General features: G+C 58.0%; 1 protein-coding gene across 1 annotated transcript; it reads right to left on the bottom strand.

The window, feature by feature from the left end:
* Window positions 1-10157: 10157 nt before the first annotated feature.
* On the bottom strand, window positions 10158-16374 carry P3H4 (prolyl 3-hydroxylase family member 4 (inactive)). The gene is made up of 8 exons (XM_028094065.2): window positions 15892-16374; window positions 15280-15432; window positions 15019-15190; window positions 14245-14373; window positions 13179-13324; window positions 12439-12522; window positions 10823-10967; window positions 10158-10510 (listed from the first exon to the last, which is right to left on the bottom strand). The coding sequence occupies exons 1-8, from the start codon at window positions 16372-16374 to the stop codon at window positions 10488-10490; spliced, it is 1335 nt and encodes a 444-aa protein (XP_027949866.1). The 3' UTR covers window positions 10158-10487.
* Between the last annotated feature and the right edge of the window lie 1007 nt (window positions 16375-17381).

Genomic DNA, 17381 nt, shown 5'->3' with positions numbered 1-17381 from the left:
CTCCAACTTGAGATTCCATCCTCACTCCGCACCTATTGGCAGATAGAAGGTTACTTCTCCTGATTGGGCAAGGGATTGTCAGTAAGACTAGGGAAAGAACCAATGGGAAGGATGGGGTGTGTCTTGCCCCACCCTAGCTCTGAGCAGGTGAGACTCATTACTCTCCCCTTCCCCCTACCTGTCCAACAGGTGAGTCAGGAGGCGCCATGGGAAAGGACAGACGCCTTTACAGGCCAGCCAACTCAGCGTCAGGCATGATGCTTCTTTGAGCTTATTCACCCTTGCCACAGAGGGATAATAACCTATTTGTATAGCATTTCATAGGCTTTTTTTTCTAGGTTGGGATTTTTTCCCCAAAGACAGAGTGCTCATGAGATTTTGAATTAGAAGGCCTGGGTTTAGGTTCTGCCACTTAGTAGCTATATGATCTCAGCCAGTTACCTCATCTTTCATCCTGTTTTTCTTCATCTGTAAAATGGGTACATTAGCTGTATCTGTCTCATGGGGGGGTGCGGGAATAAAATTAAGGTTTGTGAAATCATTTGGACAACCGCTAAATGTTAGAATTTAAAGATATGGAGGGTTTTTTTTTTAATTCTCATGACAATTCTGGAAAAAAAATTAGGACAACAAAATGAGCCTCATTTCAACGATGGGGAAGCTGAAATTCAGAGGTCACAAAACAACAAAGTGGCATATCCTACACTAGCACCCCTTTCTTCTAATTTCAAGGCCCACCAAATGCATGCGCTCCTGGTGGAATAATAGCATAGACATAAAATGTCAAAAGCAGCGGGGAGGGGTGGGGGGAAAGGCAAAAGCAAATATTCTGGGCAGAGACAGAAGAGCAAAGATTTGGGACAAAGAGAAAGTAGTGATGGGTTTGGGAAAAAAACAGGCATCGGATCTAAAGGAAATCAACACTAGCATAAAAGAAATGGGGCAGCAGCCCCCTCAGTGGTGGAAGATTATGGGTTAGTGATCAAAAAGAACTTCCCAATAGGCAAACAAGTTATGAAGACAAGGGTCTTTCCGTGCTGTGGTTAATGAAACGGGTGCCTGCTCTCGTGGATGTACGGTCTGCTGAGCTTACTACAGACATTCATTCAAGGCACCAGATGAGACTCTGGTAACACAGAAAACCACAATGATCCCAACCCTCGAAGGGTTCCGGGAGAGCTAAGTGTAAACAGGTCACCTTAGCCACTCAGTGTGTGGGAATTGGGGGAGTGGTTGTCACGAAAATGTCCTCCCTCAAACAAGTTCTATAGTCCCAAAGCTAGCGCCCAGGGTGGGCTGGGTGAAGGCACGCCAGCAGTATACTTGACCACTTTCCCACCAGAGAAAGGAACGATGGCCAAAACAGTCTCACTTCTGAGGCTTGTGCCATCCAGGAAGCCTTCCTGGAGGGGGCCAGGGAGACATCAACATCCTTAACCAGGTACCATCCCACATGTCAGGGCCACTGCCCTTCACTTAGTTTCCTTGACTCCCCCTCCTCTTTTCTGAGTATCTTCCTCCCTACCTTATCCTTGCCCACCCCCCTACCTGCTCCCCCCAACCCCCAGCCAGGCTGTACAGTGGCCAGCCCTCACCTTAGGAGGAATAGAGCTCCCAGCCCTAGGGTTTCACTTCCTCCCTCTCCCTACTCTCCCCATCCCCTGCCCATTTCCCCACCCCCAGCCCTGCCCACAGACACACACACACTTCCCAGACTGGAGCTGACTTCACTCTTTCCTTCCTCTCTTCCTCTCTCTGCATACAGGCTGGTTGACGACAGAGAGGTAGGAGAGCCTGGTGGAGCAGGGGGGCACAAATAGGGCTTCAGAATAAAGCCTCTGTGTATGTGTGTGTATCTCCCCAGAATGTTCCCTGCATGTCAGCCTGAACAAGCTGCAACATGCTGGCCCCAAAGCTAAGCATCAGGCTGGGACTGGGTGGAGGCACCACCCACAGCAGCAGGAAAGACTGGAATAAGAGCTGTGACTCCTCCCAGATCAAGGGATTTTTGGCACATTTATTAAGCACCTACTGTGTGCCTGCCAGGCACTGAGGATTCATCTGTAGGATACAGAAAAGAATCAGAAAATGATGTTTACTACAATGAGCTGCCTGTGTAGAGGATTTGGTCTCAAGGGGTGAGGAGGTGCCTAGGGACAGGGATGAGAGTCACTGTGGCCACAGTGTCCCCGGTAGCTTGAACTTGAAGGACAGGCCACAGGAACATCTTACCCAGTCCTCTTCCTCCAAGCCTTTAAAGGCAGGGGTTGCTCTGACAAATCTCCAGGAAAGGAGAGTCTCCAGATATTATATGAATACCCTTGTCTCCTTTAATCTAAGTTCCTTATGTCTAGCTTCACTTCGTATTACTGAATTTTAAGCTCATTTATCTTGCCCAGAGCTCGGTGGAAGCAGAGTCCTTGGGCCACGAAGAACACAAATGGTTAATGCAACCTTGCAGCTGTCTGGGTTCACAGAGCAAAGAAGGAAAGGGCATCAAGGGGCTCATCCCAAGCTGCCCCAGAGACGGAAGCTACCAGCAAAGAGGTTTGTGATGCGGGTCCAATGTTGGGGTGGGGGAGTTGGGAGGGTGGGGGCCAGGGAGGTGCTTCCCTGGGGGAAGGCGAACAACAGCCAGGCCGCTCTCCTCAGCTCATCCTCCGCAGGCCTCTGGGCCGCATAAGGAAGTGGGAGAGATGCTGTTGTCTTCCATCTCGGCCCCCTCTCTGTCAGGGATTTAGATGTGCAAAAGCCACATACACAACCATCTGCACTCATACCTCCGGGATATACACTGACGGGCCTAGATTTAGACATACAAACACCAGGCACGGCAGCACTCTCCCCCCAAGCGTGCACACACACACACACACACACACACACACCCTTCTTCCCTCCTCTTTGACCCAAAGTGGCTGCAGGGATGGCCACCTCTATAAAAGAAGATGGGGGGCACCTGAGTGGCTCAGTCGGTTAAGCATCTGACTTCAGCAGGCCATGAACTCGGGGTCTTGGGATCGAGCCCCACAGCAGGCTCCCTGAAATTTTTTTAAAAATCTTAATAGAAGATGGGGTGAACAGATGGGTGGCTAAACTTCAGGCTGATGACGTTGCCCTTCCACAGCAGGAAAAATACAGACAACTGCAAGCTACTCCTTGGGGAGCAGACTGGAATCAAAGGCAACGCACAGAGCAAGGAGCATCTTGAGCGCCGGCCTTCTCTCGGCTCTGGGGCAGAGCCATCCACAGGCGTGGGGAAGGGGCCTCAGCCCTGGTCCTCCCACGGGGGGGGGTGCGGGGGACAGCACCCTTCCACACAGGAACAAGGGGAGGAGCCTACACAGCGTTCATCCCTCTCTCCTTTGAGACCACACTCTGGACGGGGAAACCGGAATTCCCTGCCCAGAGCTGACCCTGCTTGGGTGGCCTGTAGTTCTCTTGTTCTGGCTCTTTCTCCTGAGAATGGACAGAGCAGCATGCGTGTTATGTGCACCCTTGGGCCAAGGGGTGACAGGGGCAGGGGTGGGGGAGGGATGGACACGGAGGACATGATGCTGGGGTATCTACACACATATGCTGGAAGCCCTTGGTCATGTACTGGTGAGTGGGGAGCCAGCGGTGCAAAGGGAAGGGGAGATGGCCCAGGTACTGGGGGTCGGGGAACAGTTACCCCAGGCTGCTGTGTTCTGAGAAGGAATCAGAACTCTCAGTTCCATCCTGGCCCTTCAGGTGGCTGTAGGGGTATACTTGTCAAGGTATACCTTACTTGACAGTTTGTTGGCTTGATTTGTGCCCAATTTAGATCTCTGTATGTGGGCCTCCATTTGCATTCTAGCCCCTGACCGCTGGTGTTGGGGTGGGGGGATTGCTCAGTGGGATCCCTTCGGGGCTGGGGAGATGGCTGCAGAAGGGCCTCTGGCTCCCAAGCTCTCCTGGCGGGAGCGGGGCCAGGCCTTGCTGGGAGCTGGAGCACACAGGATGGTGCAAGGCCCCTGTTGTGGGGGGGAGTGTGCTCCTGCTTTTTGTGCTGCCCTTTGTCAGGGGGAGGAGCCTGGAGGCTGGAGACAGACGGCCCACAGCCTGGTCCTGAGGGTGTGTGCCCAGCCAGCCAGGGGAGGGCTCTTAATTATAGAGGTAGCTCCCAAGACACTTCACTGCAAGGCGTGTGGGCGGGGATGGAATGTCAAAAAGAAAACAGGGAGACAGGAAAACAGAGATAGGACAGCCAGAAATAGCACAGGCCAGGGGGAGATACAAGGGGCCGGAGGTGGTGGTGGATGGAGATGCTGGAAGAGGGTCAGGACCTCTCCAGAGAATGACGATCCCCAAGTAGGTACCCCCTTACCTACCCCAGCCCCCCAACAAGGTGCGATTCCAGAATTTCAGGAACTCAACAGGACGGGCTCCAAGCATTGGGACTGTATTCTTGAGCTCTGTCCCCCTCCCTGGCTTTCTGAGCAACCCCCTCCCCCTGCTGAGAGTTTGGGTGGGGGGAAGCAGCAGGGGGAACCTTGCCACCTGAGTCACCCCTCTTGCTGCTCCTGGCCTAGAACAGGCTGACGCAGCTGAGGCCCCACCCGCCTGCCAGCCGGCCTGCCCCTCCCGCTCCCAACAATCCGGGAGAGATGCCTGCCCTGACAGGTGCCCTTCCCACAGAGAGGCTGCCCCTCCCCTGGCACACGCGTGTACAAGCGTGAGCGTGCGTGCGTGCGCGTGCACACACACACACACCCCGATGACAGGATTTCTCCCCCACCTGTGGAGAGTCCTTGGGAAAAGAAAGAAGAAACAATCAATCAGTCTCCTTCCTTGCATATATGGGGAAACTGAGGCTAGAACCAGGAAAGGAACGTCCCCAAGGTCAAACAAGCAAATTCCTGGCAGGGCTGAGACTTGAACCTTGTCTCCTGCCTTCCCCCGCCGCCCCCCCCCAGCCTACCGGTCCCACCAATCTAGGTCTTTTCTATTTCAGCAAAGGTAGGGTGCGGTGTATGTGTTAGGGGGAGAGGAGAACCAATTTTGTGGGAAGTCACCTCGTGGTGGGACTTCAGGAGGAAAACTTCGGGATTGGAGAGCCAGGGCTGGGGGACCACTGGGGTCTTGCTGGGCTGGCCGGCCCTCCCCAGGGGTGGAAATCAGTCACCTCTGCTCACTGCCACGCAAGCCTCCGCACCAAGAGGGCACCACCCAGAGCCACAGCCCTGGATTTCACAGAGACCTTCCCCCCACCTCCCGGGTCTCCAGGCCCCAGACGCCAGCAGGTCAGGGCTTGGAGGCGCCCCGCCCCGCCCCCGCCCCCCGACCTGCTACGTGAACCCCTTGTTCCCCAGTCCCATTCTGCGGCCACCAGGGAATTTGAGAGTTGAGATCCCTGAATATTTCATCGCCACCTCAGCCTTGGGTTGAACCAACAGCCAACTTCGAGCTCATGGATAATTTACGGCCCCGGCAGAGCACCCGGAAGTGGTGAGGGGGAGGGGCAGGGGGCGTGGGGCAGGGTGAAGTCCGGCCTGGGCCGCGCGGAGGGTGCTGGAGAGAGGCCAGGTCTGTCCGAAGTGTGTGTGTGCTTATGTGTGGAGGGGGCGGTGCTCCAAGGCCTGGGACATTTCCATTTTTGAGGATACCAATGTATTACCAAAAAAAAAAAAAGCAAAACCCCGCAACCACCACCAACCAGGTTTGTCAAAATAATTGTACTAAAGGTCAAAGTCATGAGACAAGCATTTTCTGACTTCATTCCTATCCCCTGTCTCTGTAACTGTGAGCATAACCTCATTTGGAGATACCAAAAGCTTTTTTTTTTTTTTAAGATTTTACTTTTAAGTAATCTCTGCACGCAATGTGGGGCTCAGATTTACAACCCCGAGATCAAGAGTCACCTTCTCCTCTGATTAAGCCAGCCAGGCGCCCCTCACAAAAGCTTTTTTTTTTTAAGATTTTATTTGTTTATTCATGAAAGACAGAGAGAGAGAGAGAGAGAGAGAGGCAGAGGGAGAAGCAGGCTCCCAAGGAGCAGGGAGCCCGACGTGGGACTCGATCCCAGGACCCCGGGACCATGACCTGAGCCGAAGGCAGACGCTCAATCGTCTGAGCCACTCAGGCGCCCCACAAAAGCTTTTAATGGAATGTCCTTCATGGCTGTGAGGTCTCTAAAAGGCCCCCTGCTCCCTACACCCACCAGGGCCAGGGAGAGAGGCCAGACTTGGCGCTCAGACTGGCTGAACTGTGCTCCTTCCTAGCTTCCTCCAGGAAGGCCACCAGGATTTAGCCAAGGGGTCAAGGGAAAAGGAAGGCATCTCACGTGGCCATTCTTTACTGTGCTCCAAGAACATAATATCCCACTCTTCTCCTAAAAGGAAAGATGAAAAAGGTGACCCAAATGGAAAATGTCAAGTTCTTGACTCTTCATTGGGAGTGACTTACCTTAGTGAGTTCTTCCCCAGATTGAGAGGATTAAGTATATGTGTGTGGGGAAGGGGCAGTAAAAAAGCAGGCACGTTCTCCCCCTTACCTCAGTTTCCCCACCTGATCATGGGCGTGAGAGGTGTTCCCACCCCAAGGGCTGTTTGGGGGACAGAAGAGATGCTATCCAGGTGCCCTGGCGCCAAGTGGAACCCAGGCAGGTGGTGATTACAGGTGATGTGTCCACCGGTCGGCCTGGGGCTGGCTCTGGTGGGCAGTCCCAGGCCCCCGCATACTCCCACCTAATCCCTGAGTCATTTTGGGGCTAAGCCAGCCTTCTACACTCTCTGGGCCTCAGTTTCCCCATCCATGAAGGTGGGGCCATCTGCCAGGGCTATCCTTGGGGAGACGTGGGAGAGCTGGATGAAGACCCCAGAGTGGGGAAGCTGCAGGGGGCGTGGGCCCTGCAGCTGCTAGAACTTCTGCAGTCAGGTTATGCTGCTGGCACGGTGCCAACTGGACACAGCCTTCTGACCCAGGGAAGGGGTCTTTCTCTGTCCCCAGGGGAGACCCTACTCTCCTGGAGAAAGGGGAACACCAGGGTGAGACTTTAAGAACTATTGCTCAAACCTAAGGGGGGATTTCTTCCATTAGAATTTACTGGAATTTTGGAAGAGCCTGTAGGACTTTCCCCCTCCACTGGCCCTCACTTCTCAGGATTCAAGAAGGTGCTGGTAAGTGACCCCGACAAGTCTGACCCAGGCTCCCTAACATGGGCCCAATTCCATGGAGCCGACAATGGCGGGAGGCAGGGGAGGGCAGGCTCTGGAATTGGGCCCGAGATGCAGAACCTGATTGCCTGCTTTTCCTTCCGCTCCCTACCCCCTTCTTCCCTCCCTTCTAGAACTCCTTGCCTCCCTCAGTAGGCTGCAGCAATGTGGGGGCTCTGTCCACACATCTAGCCCCAAAGCCCCAAAGCCAACACCTTTCTCTGAGCAGCATCGATCTGGGGGAGAAGAGTTTCAAACCCACCTCAGCCACCACTCAATGTGAGGAACCTGGGACAAATTGCTTCTCATTCCTCAGCCTCACCTGGAGCAGAAGGGAACGGAGGCCTATGTCACGACAATGTTTAAGACCAAGTGCCCAGCATATGGTAGGTACTTGGTACACCGTAGTAGTGAAGCTTGCTTCAGGACGGGGTCTTTCTGGGTCTGGGCACCTCTGTGGCTTCTGAACCTGGCCCTATTGTGTAAGGTCGCCATCCCCAGTCCCTTTTAGGCCTTCCCTAACCTTCTACCCATTATACTACAGATGCCATGACTGATGAGGTGCTGGGTGGGGTGTTGGGGGGCGGGGTACAGAGGGACCAGGTGAGACAGATGTGGAGGAGGCAAGGGTGTCTGCAGTGGGTGGGGTTGGGAGAATGGGCTGCAGGGCCCACGCTGGGACTCGGTCTCACCGGTTTGGGGACCTGGCCTGGCACTGGGGAGATGCCGGTATCAGGGAGAGGGGGGAGGGGGGGTGGCTGCCTAGAAGAGGAGAGCTGAGTAAGGGAGGGACACGGGGCTGCAGGGCCTGGGCGAGGGCTTGCCCGTGGGGAGAGGGCCCAGGCCGGGGCTGGCATTCCGCCCCCGGGGGATACCCCCCTCACACACACACTGTCTCATCACCACACATACAAAGACGCCACTCTCAGCTGCACACTTAGACACACACCACAAGCTTCTGAAATGGCATCCCCTCAGCTCTCCCCGTCCCTCCTCCCCAGCTCTATTTTTCTGTCTGATTTATCAGACTAACCATATAATTTATTATAACATTTTAAAAAATATTTTATTTCTTTATTTGAGAGAGAGAATGAGATAGAGAGAGCACATGAGAGGGGGGAGGGTCAGAGGGAGAAGCAGACTCCCCGCTCAGCAGGGAGCCGGATGTGGGACTCGATCCCGGGACTCCAGGATCATGACCTGAGCCGAAGGCAGTCGCTCAACCAACTGAGCCACCCAGGCACCCTATTATAACATTTATTGTCGGGGCACCTGGGTGGCTCAGTCGTTAAGCATCTGCCTTCAGCTCAGGTCATGATCCTGGGGTCCTGGGATCGAGCGCCACGTCGGGCTCCCTGCTCAGCGGGAAGTCTGCTTCTGCCTCTCCCTCTGCCCCTCCCCACTGCTCCTGTGTTCTCTAATAAATAAATAAAATCCTTTTAAAAAAATAACATTTATTGTTTATTGCAGGTCTCTCCGCTGGGAGGCAAGCTCCATGACGGCAGGGTGCTTGGCCTGCTTTTGCCCACTATTGTATGCCCAGCACCTACAGTGTGCTTAGCACGTACTAGGTGCTCAATAAATACGTGCTGAGTGAGCGAACCCCTCCAGAAACACATTCACGAAGGCCGGCGCGGTCATGGAGCCATGTGAAGAACCATGCTCGGTCACCCGTGAAACTGCCACAGACATTCTCAGACACACGCACACAGACCTTCTTGCTTCTGCACACACACCCTTTCAGACTCACACCCAGCTGTCCAGATTCCAAAGCGCCTACTCACAGCAGGCACGCTCCGGCACATCCCAGCTCCCCAGCCACTCCCAGAAACGGGGCGGGGCGTCAGTGGAAGCTGACTACACAGCAGCTAGGAAGGGGTGGGGTGGGGCAGGCCCACCCTGGCACCTGCGAGACGCTACCGCTGCGGACCCACCTACAGGAGAAAGGGAGTGAGGTCACCGGTGCCCTCAGCCTTGACCCAGCCCTGCTGCAGACTGACTCTGGCCTCCCTGTCCTCGTCCCCACCAGAGACCCAGGGGTGGGGTTTGGGGTGAGGCAGAGAGTCCTCCTGGGCGCAGAGATGGGGAGGGCCCAGGCCAGGTCACCTGGCACGTCTGTGGGGAGGGCAGGGGTGCGGGCTTCCCAGCATCTGCTCCACCCTCGGATAGGAAGAGAAGCCTCCTACACCACCCTGCCCCCTGGGAGGCCTGAAACATGGGGAGTCGGGCAGAACTGTTACCTGCCTGGTCCTGGCCCAGGGTCCCTCTCCAGAGAGGCCCCTTTCCCCCACCCCCACCCCCCGTGGAACACGGGGGAGGACACGGGTGCATCACGGCACTGAACAGTAGCCACCTGGCATTACCTTCACCTCTGCACCTCCAGACTCTCTGCCCCCTAGAGCTGATGGAAGACTGGGCAGGAAGATCTGGCAGTCCCACTGCTACCACGAGGTCTCATGTTATCAAACTGTATGCCTAGGGCCCCTCTGGCTGCTGAGATGGAGCCCCAACCTCTGCTGAAGAATGGGAGAAGGGGCAGAGAGCAGGGCAGGGAATGCTTGCTCAGCCCCTCGAGAACCTGGGTCTGGAAATGCCTAGAAAGTAACAACCGGAAACATCCTTAGCCCCCTCCCCATGCTCACCACACTCCCCGAGGGAAGCAATGCTGAACCAGGAAAATATAGGAAATCTGAAATCACCTTCCAGCGACGGCAGAAGGAACTGCATGCTCTCGCCCCCTGGCGGGCGGATCTGCAATTGCACTCTGCTCTCAAAAAAACCCGCCCAGGGTCCCCTGAGGCCAAACTGTGCCCCCTTGCCCACCCCATATTTACACAGGAGGGGAGATGGACGCGGAGAGAGGGAACGACCCGCACCCTCAGCCCAGGGGAGACTGGACCCCAGGTACTGCAATTCATTCAACAAGAAACATTTATTGAGCACCCACTGCCAGTGAGCCAGGAACCACTGGACTCTGGAGCGCTCTTCATAACATCAGCGGCCCCTCTGCTGTCTCTGAAATCCAGGCTGAGACCCAGCTTGGAGGAGCAGGAACCTTCTCCTCCAGGAGACTGTCCAGCTGAGGAGAGCACCGGGGAGGAGGATGGGCCATCAGCAGCTGGAGCACCACCGTCCTGTGGCCCAGAGACCCTGAGACCTGGGGAGCAGCGCTCACAGGTGGGATGGGATGGGGCCTGGTCAGCTATGTCCATTGTACATTTTTAATAAATAGTTCTTGCTGCTGCCCAGGCTGGTGAGGGCGGTATCACTGGGCTCAGGTTTCCCCAGCTCTTGAGGGGTGCAAGGGTGGCCCTCTCATGCTAGTTCAGGCTCCAGCTCTGGAACAGAAAGGAGGGAGCCCCGGGTTAGCCCCGCACCCACTCCCAACAAGCATCTGGGCGCTGTCCTGGGGGCATGGGGGCAGGCAGGAGGGAGGCTCCCCGGGGCAGGTCTCAGTGGGGTCCCAGCTCCAGAGAGGATGCCACCCCCTCACACACAAGGTGGGACAGGGTTGGCTAACAGGCTAGAAGCCCCCAGAGGAGAGGTCCCCACACCCCAACTGCCTCTGCCACGCAGTACACGGATCCTTCTGTGGCCAACCTCCACCCCGGGTGGCAGCCCCGCTCTCCGCCAGCACTCGAGTCACTGACCGGCCTCTGCCTCGTCACCCTTGGCATCCGGCTCCTGCCACCAGTCAGCATAGATGCCCTCCTCGTAGTCCCCCTCCCCCTCGAACTCAGCGTCGGACGGCGGGTCCTTGGGTTCCACGGCAGGCACTGTCTCTTCAAGCTCCATCTAGAGCAGCCCCAGGGTGGGCAGGGAAATGAGGTCACAGCAGGTGCAAACCCAGACGGGCTCCCTTCCTGGATGAGCCCCCCATCCCATCTCAGCCCCCAAAGGCCCTCCTTCCCCAGTCTCAAGATCCCACCAGGGACGGATCTGAGGGTTTCTCCCACAAGGTCCCACTCCCAAACTGCCGCTCCCGGGGCCGATGCTCCCCCAGCAGAGAGTCAATGTCAGCTAAGCGTTCCCTCGCCAAGGCCCTCCTTTGAAGCATGAATTCCACAGCAAATGCTGCTAGTCCGTACATACAGTGTGCTCATGCAGTTTCCTGGCCAGGAACATGATTACCTCCCCCACCACCACCCCGTGCCTGGGTAATGCCTGGACCGTTCTTGTTGACCTCACCAATGCCAGGCGTCAGCTCCAGGATGCAACCCTGGCCGATCAGCCCGGTTGGACCTGGAGCCCTCCTCTGCTGGCCCATGCTGACCTCTCCTGAGCTGGTGCCTCCCCCACTAGACCGTGAGCTGCTTGGGAAAAGGACTCTGCCTTTCATCAACTTGCCCCAGGGCCCCACAGTGTCTGGCAAACAGCAGGCCACAAATAACAGTAATCAAAACGGCACCATTCACTGAGCATCTGTACTAAGTGCTTTCCATACTCAATCTCATTTCATTGCCACCACAGTGGTGTGACGTGGGCATCATCCTCTGCATTCGAGATGCAGGAAGGGGAGTTGGAGAGCTACCTAAGATTTGCCTGGAGGCTGCCCACCCACTAAGTGGCGAGGCCAATGTTGCCAAAGTCAGGGTGCAAACGGTGTACCCCCTGCCCCCCTATGTGACAAGTGGTAGGAGCATGGGTGAGTGAACGAAGGGGGTAATGAATAAATCAGCACTGAGCACAACACCTCACTGAAATTCAGACTCTCAAACCCTCATTCAGAATCAAGGTACCACACTGTAGTCCTTCCTTCCTGGTATCCTGCATTCATTAATTCGCTGGTTCATTCAAACTCCGTTTTCCCACACCAGCTCTGTGGCAGGTGCTGTGGGAAAGCTGGGAATAACCTGGTCCCCCGTCCCAGAGCACAACCCTCTGGGAGACTGGACAGAGAAGGGGGCTGGGGGTGGGGGGGGGAGCGACCAGGGCTACAAATCACTCCAGGTCCGGGGAGGCATAGAGGGTCAGAACTGGCACTGCAAGCCCAGAAGACAGAGCCAGGGCAGGCAGGGAGGGCTTCCTGGAGGAGCTGCCGCTTGAGCTGGGCTGGGGAGTTATTGGGCAAGACACGTAGAGAAAGGGAGCATGAAAACACTGAGTGGGGAGAAAAGAGCAGGTATAGATGAGGGACAGTGAATCTCTCCTGCTTCATAGCAGTTGAGTGCCAAGGGGTGGGGCCGAGCTTTGGCACAGTGGCCCCCCCGGAAGAAGATCAGGGGTCTCCATCATGGCCCAGCCTAGAGAGCAGAGGGCCGCTTACCTCATCATCTGACTGCAGGTACAGATGTGCAAACTCCAGCAGCTCCCGAAGCTCAGTGGTCTGGTTGTGGTAGAACATGGCCTCCTGAGAGGAGGGAGGAACATGGGGTAAGCCAGACCCTGCTGCCAGGTGGGGGAGGAGCCACATTGTTAGGATCTGCGCCCTCCCACCCTTTTTCAGCTCAAAGAGCAGGGAACAGGTATCAGCTCACATGCTGGCGGAAAAAAATCACAGCTGCTTGGAGTGCCTGGGTTAAGGAGGATTCTGAGGGCTCTTAGAAAGAGTTCCCTAATCCATTAGCAATGTCTGCCACACGTAAGGAAATTGAGGGTGGCACCATGTGCCCCATGACTGCCAGTCTTGCCCTAGATTCCCAAGGGTTCCTTAGCGGGTCCAAGCCAGGGGGTCCCTGGGGAAGAAGGGCAAAGGCCAGCGGTGAGAGTGACCAGGGTGGGGCGGGGAGCAGGCAGGGATGGACAGGTATTTTGGGCCTCCCACAGCCCGGCCTCTGTGCTGTCACGGCAGGTGGTACCACTCCCATTTTGCAGGTGAGGCCACATATTCAGAAAGGAGCAGTAATGTTCCCAGGCCCATTCAGCTGGTGGGACTGGCTTTGAACCCAGGACTCCAACCACAACCCACAAGTCTTTCTTTTCCCTTCCTATCCTGCCTTCCAAAGAAGCCAGGATTTTTTTTTTTTTTTTTATTAAACTGAGAGTGCCTCCAAAGGCAGAGCCCACCTCCCGGGGCTGGAAGTCCTCCTCCTCCAGGCCCCAGCGAGCCCGGTGGAAGCGGTAGTACACCAGGTTCTGCTGCATGACGCTATCTTCGGGGTCGAAGAGCATGTAGCTGGCGGCGCTGCGGGCGGCCTGGCGCACATCGTTCACTGCAGGCAGGACAGGAGTGAGGGGTAGTCCTGGCGCCTCCCCACCTTCAGGGACAATGCCTTCCTAGCCCATCCCTATCTCCCAACTCAGTCCAGTGCTCCTGGCTCCCCAGCTGCCTCTCAGAAGATCTTTTGGCCACCTCACTGCACCCAAATAATAATGCAAGCTAGAATGTACTGGGAACTTGCCATGGGCCAGGCCCATGTAATTCATTTAAGCCTCACCATTATTATCATTCCCATTTTATAGACAAGAGATCTGAGGCACGGAGAGGTTAGGGAGATTTCTCAAGCTGACACAGCTGGAGAATAATGGCACTGGGGAATGAGAGCCCAGCAGCCTGGCCCTCAACCTCTCTGCCAACTGGACCCATGAAGGGTCTCCTGGCCCGTTGGTCCTCAGCTCCTCCACTCCGACTCCAGCCTCCATACGAATCTTGGCATCTTAGCACTGCAGGAACACTGGAGATCATCCATCCCAGCCCCAGCTGATGCTCAGGATCTCCCCCGGACAAGAAGAGCCATAAGTCCTGGTGCTACTTATCATCAGTCATGTGACTAATGGCCCCATTGCACTGTATGAGCCTCAGCTTCTCATCCGAAAAACGGGTCCAGTCATGTCAGCTGCCAGGAGTGGGGGGGCTGGTAAAAGCATCAAGTGAGATAAACAGACATGGCAGGGGTGTGTAAACTGTGAAGTGCTGTGCAGTTGTTGGCTACCCAGTCATTTACCCAAGAGGTCCCTGAATTCTCCTAAGGCTGCTCTCTGTTCCTTCCCACCCTCTCACCTGTCCGCCAGCCCCAGGCTTCCCTCCCGTCACCCAGGGTGCTCACTCCCGAGGAACGGCTCGCCACGACTCTGACACTCCCAGTGCGGTGCTCCCCCCCCACACCCGTCCCAAGCCCACTGGGGGGCTCACACTTGTAGTAGGCAAACTGCAGGTAGTGGTACATGGTAGCCACAAACTTCTCCACGAAATAGCCACCCACGTTGGGGGTGAGGTTGGCCTCACAGTCCACCTTGCACTGCAGGGACTCTGCAAAAAGATCTAGGGGGCGGGAGGGAGTGGTGAGGAGCTAGGGCCCAGCCAGCCAGTGCGATCCCAGGAGGTAATGCTGGTGGAGACTTTGCTCAGCATACTAAGGGCAGTGCTAAGGACGACCGGGCCAGGGAGGACTTATCACCCCCTCGACTCAACCCCCACCCCAAAACCACAGGGAGCTGGGGCATTCTGAGGCAGACGAGGTTTGGGAGTGGGACTGAAGCCTAGATAGAGAAGCTCAGGACAGTCCTCTGTGCCCCCCCTGCTGAGGAACCCCACAGTTAGGGATCCCCAGACTAGGTGTGATTTCTGGCCACAAACCGCCTTCTGCACACACCACCTTGGCACCTTTGCTTTCTTCCTGGAAGGCCTGTGAACCCAATGTCCCCAGATCCTTTGGGGATGTCACCACCTCTCTGCACCCATGCCCACACCTTGGCCAGTCAGGACTGTGGCCTGTCCCTCTCAGAGGACTGAAGGCTCCCGGAGCAGGTTAACATCTTACTCCGGTCCACCTCCCAAGAACTTCCTCCATGCTTCATGAAAGTGTACGGGAGGCATACTTGTGCTAAGAGGCCTTAGGAGTTCTGGGAAGCAGGGCCCTGTGGGTGACAGGGATGTCCACAGGGGTCTGCAGGGACTGGGGAATACCTGCTATGGCCGGGTAGAAGTCCTTGAAGTCCACCTGCTCGTGGGCCCCCTCGCAGCTGGCCAGACACCGGGCAAAGACTGCCAGGTACTGGGCCAGGGCCCGCTCCATGTCCTCCGCGCTGCTTCGGAAGTCCCCGCTGTTGTAGAGCTTCACAGCCCTGAGGAACACGGCCTGGAGGGGAGCAGGTAAGGGTCAGGGAGACGCCCCAACACCTCCCCTCCTCTACAAGCGTCAGGGCCAGCCCCACCCCTCCACCCCACCTCGTAGGGCTGCGCCTCCAAGTCTGTGAGCGGCTCGTCGGCAGCGTCTAGTAGCCCCCGGTAGTAGCTGAGATACTTGGCGGTTAGCTCGTGCTTCGGGTTCCTCTGGAGGAAGGTGTAGGCCGCGGCTGCCGCCTTCTCCAGCCGGTTAGCCTGTGCGGCGGGGACAGAGGGGGTCGGAAGGGCCAGAGCCTGCAGCCCGGAGCGCACGAGCGGGCTTGGCTGTCCCGGGTTGTGCGACCGACTCTGCTCCCGACCGGACAGAACCCTACGCCGGCTCCGAACCACGCGCCCCAGCCGGGCCCCGGGGGCGAGGCAGGGCAGGGGCGCCGGGGGGTGAGAGGCGGAGGCATGGTTGGTGGGGGAGGCGAGGCGAGGGAGGCTCTGGGACTTGGGGCGAGGCGGGGCTGGGGGGACGCCGGCGCGAAGGAGGGCGCGGCGGGACGAGGGCGCGGTGATGGGGACTCCGGGACGGGGGGCGAGGCGGGGCTGGCGGGGCGCGGCGGGACAGGGGGCGCCGGGGCGGAAGGAGGGCGCGGCGGGACGAGGGCGCGGTGAGGGGGCTCCGGAACGGGGAGCGCGGCGAGACAGGGGGCGCCGGCAGGGGCCCACCTTGAACAGCGCGTAGTGCAGGTACTGGTAGGGCAGGCGGCTCTGGAAGTCGCGCAGCAGCTGCCGCGGCGGGTAGGGCACCTGGAAGGCGGGCAGCGTCCGCTTGCAGCGCCGCAGGCAGGCGGCGCGTTCCAGGACGTGGCCGAAGAGCTGCAGCTCGCGGGCCCACTCGTCGCCACCGCGGCCGCCGTCGGGACCGAGCGCGGGCGCCGAGGGCGAGGCCGCGGGCGGCGCGGGGCCGCTGCAGTTGGCGTGGCAGAAGGCCTCGCTGTCCCGCAGCAGCCGGTGCAGCCGCAGCGCCGCCTCGAGGTACCGCGCGCTCTCGCGCCAGCTCTCCCCTTCGTACTGCTCGAGCGCGTGCCCGTAGGCTGCGGCCAGGGGCATCAGGTCCTCGGGCGGGAAGCCCCGGAAGCTGTACTTTTCGTACTGCGCCGCGGCGCTGCCCAGCAGCAGCCACAGCAGCCCCCACGCCGCCCGCCCCATGGCCGCGCCGCGCCGGCCGGCTCTCCCGGGCGGAGCAGGCGTCAGGGCCGGACGGGCTGCGGGAGCGGGGGCCGGGCGCGCCCGCTGGGTCTTAGCGCCGGGCACCCGAGAGCGGGGAGCAGGAAGGCGGGGTCGCGGTCTGGGTCAGCTCCCCCGAGGGGCAGAGGGCCGTGGTGTCCTGAGTCCCCTACGTTGGCCGACCTCCTGCTCTTGGGGGTCTTCCGCTTGACAGATGGTAAGTGGGTGGAGGAACGCTTCCCGCAGGGATGGGAGTCCGCAAAGCCCCTCCCCACACAAGGACAGTCCCCCACCTTAAGATCAAGTAACAGGGAGCCCCGCCTCCTCCACTCTGCCTAAACCCTGGCACCCGGTCTTCTTTCCATTACAGGGTACCTTCTGCTTCTTCTCCGCCCCTAGCCCCGAAGAAGTCACTGCTAGTGTCCCCTCCCCGCTCCCCCCACCCCACGCCGGTCCGCTACGGGGAGGCGCACACCTGGCTTCCCCCCCCGCACACAGCACCCTCGCCGTCGCCCACGCATCTCCACCCCCGCGCGGGAGAGGCTTGGCGGTCCAGCTTTTTCAAGGCGCCGCAGCTCGTCCCTGGAGAAGTCATCCCCGGGACAGTGGGGGGGTGGGGGGGGCGGGGGGGAATACCAAGATTCTGGAGCCCCACAGCCACCTGGAGAGGCCTAGATTTGGGGGGGTGCCAGCGAAAGAAGCAAGGGATGCTTCAGCCCGGCTTTAGGACCCGGGGGCCCCGGAAAAAAGACGCTGAACTTTTTTTTTTTTTTTTTTTAAATGGGAGTCAGCTCCGACTTCTCGGCTTTCCCGAGCCTCCCTCCCTGGCCGGGCCCCTGGACGCCGAGCCCCGGGAGAGCGGGAGGGGGGAGCTGCAGTCCTTTGTGGTGCATTCCTGTGACTCCACCGCTCTGCCTCGCCCCCTCCTCCTCTTCCACCCTCCGTCTCCCGCCCCCCGCCCCGCGCCAGCTCAGTCTCCCCTGCCCCCA

Source organism: Eumetopias jubatus, unplaced genomic scaffold, assembly GCF_037043125.1.
Source record: "Eumetopias jubatus isolate StellerSeaLion01/CBP00866 unplaced genomic scaffold, mEumJub1_p1.0 scaffold_10, whole genome shotgun sequence".
Classification (NCBI taxonomy): Eukaryota; Metazoa; Chordata; class Mammalia; order Carnivora; family Otariidae; genus Eumetopias; species Eumetopias jubatus.
The sequence above is the reverse complement of the archived record's forward strand: the minus strand, read 5'-3'. Positions and strand labels throughout refer to the sequence as shown.

Bases quoted from the DNA above. Each gene is read 5' to 3' on its own strand.
- P3H4 (XM_028094065.2), bottom strand. From the start codon at position 16,374: ATGGGGCGGGCGGCGTGGGGGCTGCTGTGGCTGCTGCTGGGCAGCGCC. The intron at 15,433-15,891 runs GTGGGCCCCTGC...CCCGCCGCACAG, and splicing joins TGCACTACGCGCTGTTCAAG to GCTAACCGGCTGGAGAAGGC. The intron at 13,325-14,244 runs GTGAGCCCCCCA...TCCTGCCTGCAG, and splicing joins GCAGTTTGCCTACTACAAGT to TGAACGATGTGCGCCAGGCC.